This window comes from Rhagoletis zephyria, unplaced genomic scaffold, assembly GCF_001687245.7.
Source record: "Rhagoletis zephyria isolate East Lansing unplaced genomic scaffold, Rhagoletis_zephyria_1.1 Rzeph_scaffold_09454, whole genome shotgun sequence".
NCBI lineage: Eukaryota > Metazoa > Arthropoda > Insecta > Diptera > Tephritidae > Rhagoletis > Rhagoletis zephyria.
Window position 1 is genome coordinate 8,340 of NW_016166532.1, and position 15,656 is coordinate 23,995.

Here is a 15,656-nt window from a genome sequence, read left to right on the forward strand (position 1 = left end):
TTGTCTATTACCACCCTACCGCACCTCAAATTTCTCCTTCGAAGTTTTTCCTCTAAGCGGTGTCCCCTTAGCAGGCAACATCAGGCGTCCGAGTGTATTTTTGCCCTGAAAAAGCTTTTCACAAAACATCATCTCTTTTTCGGATGGATAAAGACTTTAGTATATCAGTTTCGGAAAAAGTACCAAAAGCAGCGTTAGATGAGCTTCCAGGAATGAAGAAGGTTTCAAAGGTCTTTGCACAAAAGGAGTACAAACAATCCCACAATACTTTTTTTTGGATTTGGTATCCAACTAAACTTATCTCAAGTTCAGAAAGTAAAGCCGGATTTTGTAATTTTAGAACTCCACACCAATTTTTTCATGAATTTAGTGCTGCTTTAATGTTCTCTTCATAAAAAAAAATATTTTATATCAGCGTGAGGCCAGAAAAATTTGGCGAGGTGTTTATATAGTCGAAGAACCGAATTAGTCTATTTATCAGAAATTGGCACTGCCTTATATATTTTATGGCGTATGCTTCGTTTGTATTTGGATGTATAGTGGATATTCATTTTTTACAAGAGAGGAACTCCAGACGCTTACCTTCTTGTAGGGGGAATGTCACAAAGTTAAATAAGCTTCAAAATACCTTTCGGGAACTTTAGCAACGTTAAAGTTTTCAGGAATTCAAAAACTTCAAACAGGGATCCCTTTAGGATTCCTTCTCAAGAAAGAGCTAGAAAATATCTTCCGAAAAAAACGCAGTGATAATGAGTCTCGACTTTCTTGGCGGTCTTAACTTGCCAAACATCATCTTTACCTTCGTGACCCCATTGTGGACAAGGAAATTGTTAAATGTAATAGAGAATGGAAGAATTTATTCAAGATATGCCGATTTTTAAGTACTTATATTGGCGTGCTAATAAAAGCTGCTTACACACCACCCCTTTACCCCTTCTGAAATGAAGAAAATAGTTTTTTTATTGGAAAACTTAAGAATATCAACTACTAAGTCGGAAATGTTCCCTATTTTGGTCCTATTTCCGACTTCCGGCTTCGACCGAAAATGGGTTAAGCTGACCGGGAGTCCATTTTTTTAATTCGGATGTACACGTTTTTCCACAGATTCGGATTCTGCGCATAAAGTTATGCAACTTTTTTTTAAATTTTTCTTGGAAGTGCCTCTTTCAATCTCTAAATGACTTTTGCGCTTAAACCCATCCTGAACTCCTAAAATTGACGTAAATGTTTTTGTTGGAAAACGGAAAACTATGAATCCCGAGTTGGGGATGCTTTATGTTTTGGTTGTATTATCGACGTCAACTTTTGTGCAGAAGTGGTTTTAACTGACCGGAAGTCCATTTATTTTTAATGGTACATACTTGTTTTTAACACAGATTTGGCTTCTGGGGGGAAAATACATATCTTTAGTCGGCAACTTTTTTCTTAAACGGACATCCGCTTAAAAGAATGTACCCGACGTTTGCTGTTAAGGCCGTAGGGGACGCGTCGGTGATTTCGAGGATTCAAAATCACAACCTTTCTCCGTTGATGTTTCGAAACTATACCATGGATGCAAAAACGCTGTTGGACAGTGGTATTAATTAATGAACTTATCAGTATTCCAATCACTGTCATTCACAGCAGATACTCGTGTTACTTTCTGATAATCCGACAGAACGCTTTCTTTTTATTGTATTACAATTTTCCGCACTCAAAACTTTTAACATGCGTTACACTTGTTAAAGTCATTCTAGAAGCATACCTACATACATATGTAGGAATATTCAAACCTAAAAGAAAAAAAATGTATTTTCATAATACCAACTCATTATAGCCGGCACAGTCCCAATTGCTCGTATAGCTTTTTTGTTTTGCAAAAGCTGTTACTTTTTTCCACTTTGTTAATGTTTTTACTTCTTCTTCGTTCCATTTTGTTAACTATCCGCTTGCTTACCTGTCCAACCCGAAATGCATTCACATGTAAAATCCCCATCACCATCCAAGCAAATTCCACCATTTCGACAAGGATTTGGCGAGCACTCATTTAAATCTGCAAGCAGAATGAAAAGAGCAGATAAAAAAAACGTAAGTCGATCAGGAACGGAAAAGCAAATAAAAAATAACAAGCAAAGCAAGGACATTGTATTGAACCGAGTTCGAAATTAAGAAGTGAAAAACAAAACAAAACTTAAGCGTTGCTGAAGAAGACTTGTTGAAAAAAAGTTAGCGCTTGTGAGTTAATTGGGTTTCGGGCAACACTGCGGCGGCTGCACTGTTTGGTGCTACGTTTTGTCGGCATGCAACATCTTCTTAGTTTTGCTGTAGAGACTCGTATGTTGTGGAATTCNTTAAAAAATTTTAATTAACATTTTTTCAACTTCTACAAAAGTATATGTATTTGTCTTTGCTTTCGTTTTGCGCATAAATAGCATGTGGGGCAAAATTCGTCAAGCGTACCAGGAAAAACATTTTATGCCAGCATTTTGTTCAAACTCCACCACATTGTTGCTACGATTACTAGTAACCCATGTGTAAAATAATTTTTATCTTCCACGGTTATTTGTCAAGTTATACAAGTTTAAACATGCAAATTTCAGCCCTTATTCTTAGAGTGACAAGTTTTCTTAAAATTCTTATCTCGTGTCACACTTATGTTGGAGAATCAAAAACTGTTGACCTATTAGAACTCTTTCTGCACTTTTTGGTGGAAACTATAATTTTTCCCTAACATTTTTTTTTGCAAAAAAATTTTAATAAAAAAAATTTGAATTTTTGAACCAATGTACCATTTTTGTTGTTTTTTGCAAATGGCTCATTTCGATAGCTTGTTTTCTAAGATTTCAAAGTTTACAGTAATGAAAAAAATCTCCGACCAGCAATATTTTTATATGTATTCTAATGTAAAATTTCTCGCTGAATTGCAATACGAAATTAAAATGTAAGGGAGTAGAACAGTTTTTTAGATATAGTCGAATTTCGAGCTTTTGAGATCTGAAAAAAGTGCACTCACTTTTTTACAATTTTCTTTGGAAGCTGTTGGCCAACCGCAAAATTTTTGTATACGTTTTTATGAAAAATTCTCCGTTAAATCCGAATACAAAATAAGAATACAAAAAAGTAGAAAAGTTGTTGAGATATTGCCAAATTTCGGGTTTTTGGGATCTGAAAAAAAGTGCACTGACTTATTGCAATTTTCTTTGTATGTAGATAGGAAACTTAGGAGATATACATTGTTAGGCATCGTTACATCGAAAAAGGCTTACTGTTTGCACCATGGTGTGCTTTACGGTTTCGAAAATCGATGGACCTTACTACTTTAACGTTGCCATCAATGGCGACCGATGTAGAGCCATGATTGAGGATCTCTCAGTTAAATTGAGCCTAAAATGGAAGTATGGTTTTCCAAAAGAATGACGCCACATATCTTATTGCACTTTAAACAATCTACTTAAATATTGGAGAAAAGATTTGGAGAACGCTTCGTGTGATTCAATGTCACTAGATTTTTTCTTTTGACTTACATCAAGTCATTGGTTTATGAGAACGAAAAATGATTCTGAAGATGGCACAACGCCGAAACTGGTTTGTCTCCAGACCAAATTTGACAAGGGATGTCGGAGAATCGTTCCACAATACATCAAATCTGAAACTGGATGTTTTGGAAGACAGCATTTATGTTAACAATTGTCGGGATATGACTGCCTTTCCTTGAAAAAGTCTAAAGTTTGAGAAATGAATTGGAATTATAAAATCTATTATATTTTAAGACGTCCACCAAAATATTTCGGAAAAATATTAAGATTTAAGCGAGCTGGACCGATTTGAAAATACCTCCGAAAATGGAGTTTTTTATGAATAAAAATAGTTCCTTAAAGATGTTTTTAGAAAAAATCCACTCAAATGACAAAACAGTTTAAATTTAAATAATTTATATAAAAATATTTTTAAAAAATTAAAAAAAATGTTGAACATAGTCGTAAAAATGAGATTGTTGATGCTGTTTTTTAACTTCTTTCAAAGATTGCTATAAGAAAAACTTGATAACTGAACCTAAACTCTTCCTATTTAGACTTGTGAGGTATCATTGGAGAGGTATTTTCTCACCCTTTTTATTTCTTTGCTAATAAGCTCATTAAAAGAATGACAGAGAAAGAACATCATTCAAAGTTGAATTAAGATGTGCTGGTATTTGCAAAAATTGGGACACGAATGACTTTTTTTGCACATAAATAAAACGCCTAAGAAATTTTGGCCGAGATCCCACAAGTCACAATCAGAATACTTTTGGCTCAGTTATTTAAGTTTTTCGTAAAGCAATCTTTGAAAAATAAAAAACAGCATCAAACACCTCATTATTACGATTCCGTTGAAAATATTTTTATACAGATTTTTTAAACCTAATCTGTTTTGTCATCTGCGGGGACTTTTTCAAAAAGTTCTTTAAGAAACTGTTTTTATTCATAAAAAACTCCATTTTTGGAGGTATTTTCAAATCGGTCCAGCTCGCTTAAATCTTAATATTTTTCAGAACTATTTTGGTGGACGTCTTAAAATACAATACATTTTGTAATCCAGGTGCAAAAACCGCAACTTTTTTGGTGATGCAGTCTACTCTTTATAACAAAACTCTACTCGTATTTCAAAAGTCTTGTTGCTATTTCAGCTCAAGACTACTTCTGAAGCTCTAAGTGATTTCCAGGCATTTGCATTCCATCCTTTGATTGAACAGTAGAGTACTTGAAGTCAATGAATTTTCGAACAAAATATTTTCTTCCGAATACAAGAACATCGAAAAAAATGTAAAAAGTCGAGCTCGACTCCACAAAAAAAAAAATTGAAATTGCCTTGCGAAAATTCTTTAGTCTCGCACTTTTTTCTGGTATGGTATAGTGAACAGAAAACTTTTGAAGAACGGCATCATTAGAACACTTGTATTTTTAATATTTTTATTTAGTGTGGTTGTTGTTGTCAATTCTATACATCCATTTGCTGTCAAGTTTAAATAGCGGCAAATCAGCTGCACTTGATATGTAGTTGGTTGAATAAGGAAAATGAATTAGCAACAAGAGTTTACGGGATGCTACATAGCTCAGTGGTTAACGCTTCTGATTTTGAACATCGATTACGCAGGTTCGATCCCTGCTGAAGTCTAGAAAAAAGAGGTCTGATGAGGAGATGTGGTGATCTCCGAAATAGCTGCTATAACTTCTACCGCTTAGACTTTGTTACTTTTTCAATTTTTCCTAATAAACAATCGTGGTACAAAGCTCATTAAAACGCTTCTTTTAGCATCATGCCTTTTTTCAAGATCATTCCTCCTAGTTTGTTTATTTGTACTTTTAAAGTAACTTTTCCCCGCAAACATATTCTGAGCGTTCAGAATATATGAGTCCGACAGGAGTCCTAGGTGGGTAAGAAATATGAGTTTCAAAAACAAAAAATTGTTTACTCTTATATGAATCTTTTAGGATTCATATATGATCCAAGTTATGAGCCAGCACCTTGTGCGAATATAAAAACAATAAAGATTTGAAATTTATATCTAAACTTGTTCATACAGAAATTGAAAATAATTAGAAAACAAAAATTGAACAAAATTTAGCTGCAGCTGCTGCTATTTAATGCATGTTGGAATGTGTATATGCACGTAAGTATGTATGTATATTATTTGAAAGGAATTTTTGATGAATGCCTTTGCAAATATAGTGAGTTCCATAAGACTCAAAGAATAACGTAAAATAAGAGTCCGATTGTAGTAATTTATGAGGCCGGTAAGTCTTAAAAAGAGTCTGAAATGATTCCTATATGAGGCCAAAAATTGTTTTAAAAGAGTCCAAAATGAGCCGTATATGAGGCCAATAAGAGTCCAATATGGCTCATATTGAGGCTCATTTGATATATGAATTTAAGCTCATATAAGTCGACATTCGGAGGAAGGGATACACCCTCGTATCGGACTCTTAAATGAGCTCATTATGAGCGTAATGGCTCCGAAATAGGACTCCTTAAAGACTCATTTATGACTCCAAATGTTTGCTGGGTTAGTATATTTTCATTGTTATAGGTATTTTGATGCTCTACACACATACACATATCAAAAGTTCTGATGAAATTACTTTTGATCGGCTACGTATATAGATATCGTCGTTTAAAGTACAAAACTGCGTATCAACAAAATGCAAAAGCGCTTATCAAGATAATGAAAAACCGCGTAAGTGAGGTTGCATAAATTATTTTCTAGAGAATAAATACAATCATATTTCAAAATAGTTGTCTTTTTTATAAAGCAATCGCATTTCTGGCTAGTATATTTCAGGACGAATGGATAAGGATTGAGCCAAGAGCTTGTGTGAGCAATCCAATTTTTGGCAGCCAATGTCAGTTACGCCGTTTTGCAGAATGACGATACGAGGTTTTGTACTTTAAACGACGATATGTATGTATATATGTACTATGTAGATATATTTAAATGGTGGGAAAATATTTTGGGTTTTTGTCTCTTTGCTCATATGGATTTTTTTATGATTGAGTGATGATTCATTTTATCGCTGTTCAAGCTTATGAAACTTTTAATGATGCTTTATATTTAATAAAAAAGTATTTAAAAATTTTGCATAGAAGAAAATTATACGAATAATAACGAATGCTGTGCGCAAGTTTGTTGCTGAAGTCTTTCGTACGCTACCTGTGCGGTGATTATAAATGATTCGATTCTTCTACCCGCTGTTCTAGTTATTTTTGTTTTTTTTTTTGTTTTACTTACTATGCTCACAGAAGGTGCCGGTATAACCGACATGGCATTTGCAGAAAGTGCCCACATCGCCCATCTCACATGTGCCATGCCCACTGCATGGTAGCGTATTCATGGTGGTATTGACAAAACAGCCCTCTGTAAATTAGTTTGGAAATAATAAGATTAGTTAAAATTAGTGTAAGATTTTTAAAACATAATCAAATACATGTCAAGTACAAATCGCTCGTATATAAATAAAGATAAGCTTACTTACCATTGCATAGTGGCTGTGAGCACAGTGGCCGTATTTGCTCGCAGTGTTTGCCCGCCCGATCTGGCGGACAGTGACAATAATAACTGCCAGGTGTATTCAAACAACGACCCTGCAAACAGGGTGAGGGAGTGCAATGATCTTTGGCCTCCTATAAGTAATAACGATAATAATTTAGTTCGAACAGTGTGGTTATGGGAGCTTGTAGTTTTGATCATTACAAATAAACTAAATTTTAATATTGACATAAGCACCATAACATTGGCAAATTGGGATGACTTGCTCTTAAGATGATGACGGTAGTAAATTTAGGAACATGTTTATATAAATTAGTATTTGACGGCTTAAAACTTAATCACTACAATCCCTTATGCAACTCATTACCAATATTTACGGGTTTGAGAGCATGTAGGGTATGGCGATTGCTCTGACAATTGCTCAAAATGCGGAGTATAAAACTTCTTACGGACGTTTTAAAGAGGGTGTCACACAGTGTAAACACCTTCCGAAAACCTGCTCCGTTTTTTGTAAAAAATGTTACATTCAGTAGTTTTGCTTAAGAATGAAGAAATAGTTGTAACCAGAGAAAACCGTGTATGAAAGATGGTCAAATTTATTATCACCAGCCATAGAAAAACTAATGTAAAAACCAAATATATTAAGATCGGATAATAGTGGTAGATCCATATCTACCACTAATAAAGTGGGCGTGGAAGTTTGCCAATCTATGGATTTTTTCCTTCTCTTTTCTTCATGCCAAGATAAAATGATCACAGAAAATTTCTGCAAAATCGGTTTACGATTACCACATTTTATCGCTGCTTATATGATAATCTGCTAATGCGAAGCGTTTAGTGCTAAAATACTGCCTATATCCGATGCGGCTGTGTAAAATGACGTTGAGCAATACCACCAGCTCCGCCAGAATTGAGAAAGGTCTCTCCGAGCCGTTCGCTACCAAAGGGGGTTTCAGACAGGGCGACTCCCTTTCATGTGACTTCTTTAATTTGATGTTGGAGAAGATAATAAGAGCTGCAGAACTGAACCCATTGGGAAAAATTTTTTTTAAGAGTGTGCAATTTCTGGCGTACGCCGATGACATTGATATCATCGGTAAGAAGAACCGCGAAGTTTGGCGGTCAACGAGGTCAAGACGAAGGATTTCCTGCCATTAAACAAACAATCAGCGCATTCACGCCTTGACATCTACGTCACTGTAGGCAGTTATAACTTCGAGAATTTCGTTTACTTAAGAACAAGCATTAACACCGATAATAATCGGTTTGTATAGTAACTTCTCCAGTAAAACATAGCAGCGAGAGCGTAAAAGCAAAATAGAGCGTAAANGCTTTACACACACGCACTTATACAGTCCAGTACATCATTAATATTTTGATTTCTACTCATTTTACTTTTGTTTGTGCTGAACCAATTCAACAAATGGCGGCTTTTTACTCTTATTCTTCTTCTTCTTCTGCTAGCTAATTTCTGCTAGTAGAAATTTCACTAGCAAGAATTTGCAGCTCTCCCGTGTTGTTACGCTCTCGATGCAGTGCTCTCTTGCAAATTTTTTGGGTTATCATACGCTTTTCCAGTAAAAATTTGCAGGTTCCAGTACAAATTAGTACTGGCTATTGCTTACTATACAAACCTAATGTCAGCATGGCAATCCAACGCCCTGCTGGATTGACCATGTCGTTCCAATGGACCCCGACACTCTATCTCTGAAAGTCTTAAACTCGGAACCCGCTGGNAATCCAACGCCCTGCTGGCTTGACCATGTCGTTCCAATGGACCCCGACACTCTATCTCTGAAAGTCTTAAACTCGGAACCCGCTGGTGGTAACAGAGGAACCTGACTTCACTTGGCATTTCCAATTGGCGTCAGTTGCCGCAGAAGAGAAACGAATGGCGAGCTTTTTTAGACTCGGCCAAAAACGATTAGGCGGTTAGAGCGCCAAATAATAAGAAAAAATCCAACGACGATCCATCATTATTGAATGCGTGAAATGCGTATACAAGTTCTTGCGTAGAAATACGATTAATACAAAACCAACTTCCTGAACCATTTGAATACATACATTAACATACATTTCTGGAATCTAATTAACCACTAATCGGGATATTTCGAGATATTTCGAAACGCAGACTTCTGTAGCTCTCAAATCACTCTGGGCCAGCTGCACAGCGGTCGGATTGAGAGCTACGTACTGCGGTTTTCGTTGAAGTTATGAATACTATAAGGACTGGAAGTTGTGCGAATATCTCGCAGTGCAACGAAATGCATCCGTTTTTCCGGAAACTATATTTTCGATTATCTTGTGAAAGTTTCTGAAAGATATAAGAAGTTTTAGGTAAAATTCTTCATAAATTAAAGACTGCTGTTGAAGCCAGAGGAGAGGGGCTCTTTGCTGCATAAAACCACTAAACCAAGTAAACGGGTTGGCACCATTTGAAAAACGTGTACTAATAATTATACTTAACTCCAAGTTATTCCTTAACGCAGGATCTCCTACCTATATAGGTATAATTTTTTTCCTTTATAAGGATGACTAATATTTCATGCGGACACATAGAGGTATAGGTCCATTTATAAATACTTTTTGCAATATATTATTTTTTTCTGCTGGCGCGCTAATTTAAATGCTGCTACGCCCCCTACAAATGAATAATATTATTACCATTGCTTTCCTTCATATGCATGTATACTATTTACTTTGTTATGTAGCCAGTTTACAAAAGCTTTAATGGTTATACATTAAGGTGGTCCAAACAAAGTAAAGTATCGAAAAAAATATACACCTTGTTTTTTTCTTTTCAAATTAAAAAATACAATGGGGGACCCTCAAAATATTTAATATTGAAAAAATGGTTAAGTAAACAATTTAGTACTATTCTATGGGAAAATTTGAGCGGCCTACTAATATTTTTTGATTTCTAAAAGAAAAAATAGGGATATATATTTTCAAAACATTATTATCTCAGGGGGTGAGGGCATTAAATTGCAACTTTACTTTTTTTCGCATGCTTTTTGTACCACCTTATAGGTAGATAGATAGATTGAGATAGAGGTGTGGACTGCGACGAAGAAATCTATTGTGTCTTCACCTATTCACAGCACTTCAGCCAACATATACATACAACTTCTCGCAACCGGTGCAAGGAAATCTCCTTGATAAACTTGCAGAAGCGACATATGTCGTTCGACCCTAGCTTTTGTAGATGACCACTTAGTCTATAGTGTCCCATCAGAAAATCTGTTATTATCCTTAATGTAGAGAGGGGAGGTTTATGATTACCCTGTACCTTGTAAGATTGTAGCCTCCCAGTAAGCATTCACCGTAGCATAGCCTACGGTGTTACGCCAGTGTTGATCTCTGAGTCTGTTCTTCCCCTTACCGAGCTCTTTCTTGATTGTGCTAGCTCCAATCGCCAGGAAAAGCTCAGACCCTATAGGCGACCAGGCGGCCGCCGTTCTGGCTACTTGTCTGCTTTCTCGTTCCCAACAACTTCTAAATGACCTGGTATCCAAATCAGTTGCATGGAAATGTGCTCCGCCAGGATGTTAAGCCTATCAATGCACTCAAGATCCAAGGAAGAGTTGACTGCAAATGACTAGAGGGCCTTGATGCCGCCTAGTTATCAGTCAATATTAGAATTTTCTCATTACGGTAATTTCTACGTAGGTTAATCTCTGCACACAGACTAATCGCATATCCCGTAGATGCCCGTAGATGCCTTTCCCATTGTCGTAGGCAGTTTTGGAGCCATTGGTACATTTTTACTACATACTACATTCATACTCCAGGTTCAGTCAGTGACGCATTTTTCATTAATGAAAAAAAAAAATATATATTCATTTCCTGCTAATAATGTTGCCCTAGATACACACCATAAATTGGCTAAATTCAAGCTAATCCTGAACCAAGCAGCTCATCAGACAAGCATAAAATATCTTTCAAAGCGCATAAATCTCTACATTTCATTAACACCCCGAAAATGATGAGTTTCAGTTTTGTATTTTTTTTTTTTTGTTAAAAAGTGCAACTAAAGAAATGCTATTGGAAGCAAAACAAAAGCGTCACAAATTTAGTTGATATAAGAAACGCGAGTAAATATAAACTCTTCTAGCAACAACAATGTTAACGGCATAATGAACCGGCAAACTGACTGCCGGTAACAAACACGTGAGAAAATCCCAAAAAACTTGCCACAAATATTTCATGGCATCGTGTTTGTTTTGAAGTTGATTATTTGGTTTGCTTCCCTACAGTCATACGTTTGTGCATTAGGGTGGTCCTTATAAGTAGGAAGCATATTTTTACATCAAATTTCCTTAGAATCAACCTTTACGTTGATGTTACTATAGTCGAAGATACCACATATAAATTTTTCTCCCGATTGGAGACGGTTAAGGCGTGTCGCAGGGGGTAAAATTCAGATTGCTCTATGGAGACTCAAAAAATTAAAATAAATTTTTTTTTCATCTCATACCCAAAATCGATACTACCGAAGTCGAAGATATCTCACATAAATTTTGACCCCGACAAACTTCAGATTACCCTTTGAAAACGTCTTATCCGATTGCAATCTGGACCAAAATTTACGTGTGATATCTTCAAATTTTGTAGTATCGATTTTGGGTGTTAAATGAAAAAGATATTTTTAATTTTTTTGAGTCTCCATATAGGCTTTTAGCCTTTGACCCCTGTACGACACGCCTTTACCGACTCCAACTGGGGCCAAAATTTATATGTGATATCTGTGATAGTGGTATTACCGATTGAGTGGATGAGACTGAAAAAATTGGTTCATTTGATTTTTTAAGGATCACCCTAATGCACATACATATGAATGTGTATACGTTCGTGAACCTTTTACAAATATTTTTATATTCTCATCACAATTGATTGCTCGTAATGCGATTAGTGTTAAAAGGCATTAAAGCATCGAATGACAGACACACTACTTTGGTGTGCGATACGTACATATGTACATATGCAGACTCGCACCAACATCTATCGAGGAGACGATAAAGGTGTTGAAGCTACCGTTGTTACTCTTGTTGTGCCATTTACGTCGGTGCTCTACCTGTGGCAATTAAAAAAAAAATTACGTATGCTAGCCATTGATCCGCAACGCCTAGTCGACCCAGAGTTGGAGCGCAACACGAAAACTTAAATGACTTAAAAAACATCGCAAGACAAAATCATTGAAAGGAACATTAAACATTTTCAGTGTCATTCGATATGTCGATAGGCCGAGCAGCCGCCAAGAATGGAGCGCTTAGTGTAAAATATTGTTTGCTTTGGGGCACCATACTGAAGAGAAAAAGCTATGATCGCGTTGTTATGCTAGAAAATATAAATCTAGTTTGATTTGTGTATGTAAAAGTGTTGGCTCGACTGACATGAATGCGTACATATTTCTTTCAAAATTCTCTAAGTGAGGCACTTCTTTTCATCAATTCATAACAATTCCAATACACATACTGAAATTCTGATAAAGTCAATGGCTCATTTATTAAGCTTAATGCGTTTTAATTTATTTAAAAGCATAGAATATTGTATTGTATGCGCAACTAAACATAATCATAAAGAAACCAAATCAGGAAATAAATTACATTTGAACATTTCAAATATTTTATCTAACAATTAGGTTATGGAGTGCCAATTTCATCGGCAATTTGTATGACCTTAGCTGCGTCATGCTGACTTTGGTGCTTCTAGCCAAACTAATTTTTTGTAGCTTTGTTTGAATAAGGTGTTGATAGGTAAATAACATGTTACAGAAAAGCTAAAAAAATAGGAAAAAAGGTACATAAATATAAAAAGAAGAATAACAAAAAAAAGGAAATTGATGATGAGCCCTCGCACGAAACAAGGGCTACGATTTACGGATACGCAACTAAAATGTCTGGAAATGGTATAGGGAAGGTGCTTCCAACCAACTATTGGATGCTATAAATAAATACATGGCTGACATCACCGCAGTACAGGAAATTTGATGGTCAGGGCATGGATGCAAAAAATAAGGGGTCTGCTACAGTATAGCTGACATGAGATAGCCACAAATTTCTAGTGGAATTTCTCTTTTTATGATAACCATATTGTTATCCTAAATTGCACTAAGTTTTTTATTACATATTTTTTTGGATTAATCACAAATTTAAAATTTCCAGGTCCTTTCAAGAAAAACCCTAACGTCAGAGAGAAAAACCAACAACGTAGTTTTACAATTTTTGACCACTAGTTTCGCGAATATATTTGGGCAACAACAGAAAAATGTATACCTCCAGCCAACCAGCACCACCAGCATCGATATATTCATAAAGCTTTTCGGTGCCCCTGATTAAGGTTAAGTTAGGTTATTGTGGCTGCCCAAATATGGTAATGGAATGGAGCTACACTCAGGGCAAAATGAGTCTGTTTTGTTAATTTTGATTATGACCCTTTATACAGAAAGATAACTAGTTACCTTGTCCATGGACTATAGACCGTCGCCTTAGTCTAGCCAGTTCCAGGCAGTGACAAAGACAATTTTTGATTCTCTCGATTTTTTCAAATTTATTTCTGTGATCCGGAATCCAAGTTCGTCGAATCCTGGAAAAAGCTTTAAATAAAAACCCTTTTGCCGATTTTGGAGCCACCTTAGACAGCATGAGGAGAAGTTACATCTACGATGCCATGTTTAAATTTTGATATTACCACAAAACTAATATGGCTATTGAAAGGACATCTCAGTGCCGTTCGTAACCACACGGGGGGCTTAGACCGGATACCTTACTTAAGCTCTGTTTCCTTAAATCTGATGCTAGTATGAATAATAAATAATTACGTGTCGCTCATCTGAATTGCAGCGCTACAATTTGCAGCACGATGTTGTTGGCGGATGCAATGACATTACCAATTCTAGCTTAGTGAGTGTGGCAAGTAATCAATGTTGGTACCCACGTCATTATTAGCCATTATAGCTTTAAAGTAGTGTAGGACGAGTCTTACTTAGAATCCAGCATCATCAACACCAATAATGTCAGCACAGCTCCGTGCCAAGAAACAGAGGTTTTATTTGAGTGAAAATATTTTTGGGTGGGAAAGCAAACCTAGATAGATGTGCCGCTTGGAGAAGCCAAGCTTTTTTTCGTACGCATTTTTGGTTCAGCATAAAAGATCGTTCGCTTGATTTTCATAATTAGGGCGTCAAATTAAAGCGCTTGGCCTGTAGATGTGCAAACTTGTCTTATTTTTTGGAAAAGAGTTGCCACCTGTTGAACAATTAAATTCAAATTATTTAATAAACAATGCCATCATATTCGCAAGGTTCGTTCGATTTTCCAAAGTGAGGTNGACGTCTTAATTTTCTGAAATGAGCTGCCTCACTTTAAAAGGTTTGCCAACTGTTTAAAAAATCATTTTAGGTAAAGGAATATACATATATTATACGCGAAGGGATTTTTTCTCCAGAACAAAAGATGTGCTCCGTTTGCTTGATTTTCAGAAATGAGATGTCAAATTAAAGCACTTGACCTTTAGATATGCAAACTGGTTTAAGTTTTTCGAAAAGAGTAGCCATCTGTTAAAAACTTAAATTGAAATTATTTAATAATCAATGCCATCAAATCCGCACCGTTCGATGGATTTTCCAAAATGAGGCATCAAACCAAAAGCCTTGGACTGTAGATGTAAAATGGGTTTTACTTTTTTGAAAGAGTTGTCACCTTTAAAAAAATTAAACTGAAACTATTAAAAAAATAAATCAATTATTACAAACTGGGTATCAATCGAAATAGTTTTGAATAGCTTTGTTTCTTAACTGAACTATAGGAGAGTTGCCACCTGCTTAAAAAATCATATTAAGTAAGAGAAATATATGTAATATGGGTATCAAGGGGTTTCGGAAAAAAGCTTGAAAATATTTTGAAGAGCGTTGTCACCTGCTAGAAATGTAAAATTTAGTTTACTTATACACAACTGTTTACAAAATTAAATTCAAAATATTTTATAAGTTATATGAATTGTGTAAATATGGCTATCAATCAAAGGGGGTTTTGAAAAACTCTTATTTCTGAACTGTATTTAGCAGGGCTGCACATATTAAAATTCCGCTTAATTCATCAGTTAAGCATATATCGTCACCTGAGTGGAAGATCGACCTATCGCGGCAGCCAGTTCGAAAACGCCTTATCTCAGAAAACTTTTCAAGAATGCCATACTTTAGAATTTGAATGAAGAGGCCCTATTTCAGAATTTGATTGAAGAAGCGCTATTTCAGAATTTTATTGGAAACACCCTATTTCAGAATTTGGTTCAAAAAAGCTTTATCCCAGTCGAAAATACACTGAAAATTTGCTTAGAAGGGGCGGTTTTGAAACGGCAGCTGAGGTATGGCGTTCTTCAACCAAATTCTGAGTTAAGACGTTTTTTCAATCAAAATCTGAAGTAGGGTGTCCTTGAAAAGTTTCCTGCGATAGGGCGTTTTCGAATTGGATGCTGAGATAGGTCGATCTCCACTCAGGTATCGATATGCACTTTCACCTCTTCCATTGAAATGTTTAAATTTAAATTTCATATATGTATATTTTTGTTCTCTTTGAAATCGTATGTTAGCAGTACGTAGCAAATATATGTTCATATTTACCTCGCATAATGAACCGGAGTAACCCAGCGGGCA

The 15,656-nt window shown here is 35.7% G+C and overlaps 1 protein-coding gene across 1 annotated transcript; it reads right to left on the reverse strand.

Annotated features, from left to right (window-relative positions):
• Positions 1–1,528: 1,528 nt before the first annotated feature.
• On the reverse strand, positions 1,529–15,650 carry LOC108375805 (protein serrate-like). Its single transcript, XM_017631952.1, has 4 exons — positions 15,624–15,650; positions 6,990–7,137; positions 6,746–6,871; positions 1,529–2,032 (listed from the first exon to the last, which is right to left on the reverse strand). The coding sequence occupies exons 3-4, from the start codon at positions 6,846–6,848 to the stop codon at positions 1,917–1,919; spliced, it is 219 nt and encodes a 72-aa protein (XP_017487441.1). The 5' UTR covers positions 6,849–6,871; positions 6,990–7,137; positions 15,624–15,650; the 3' UTR covers positions 1,529–1,916.
• Between the last annotated feature and the right edge of the window lie 6 nt (positions 15,651–15,656).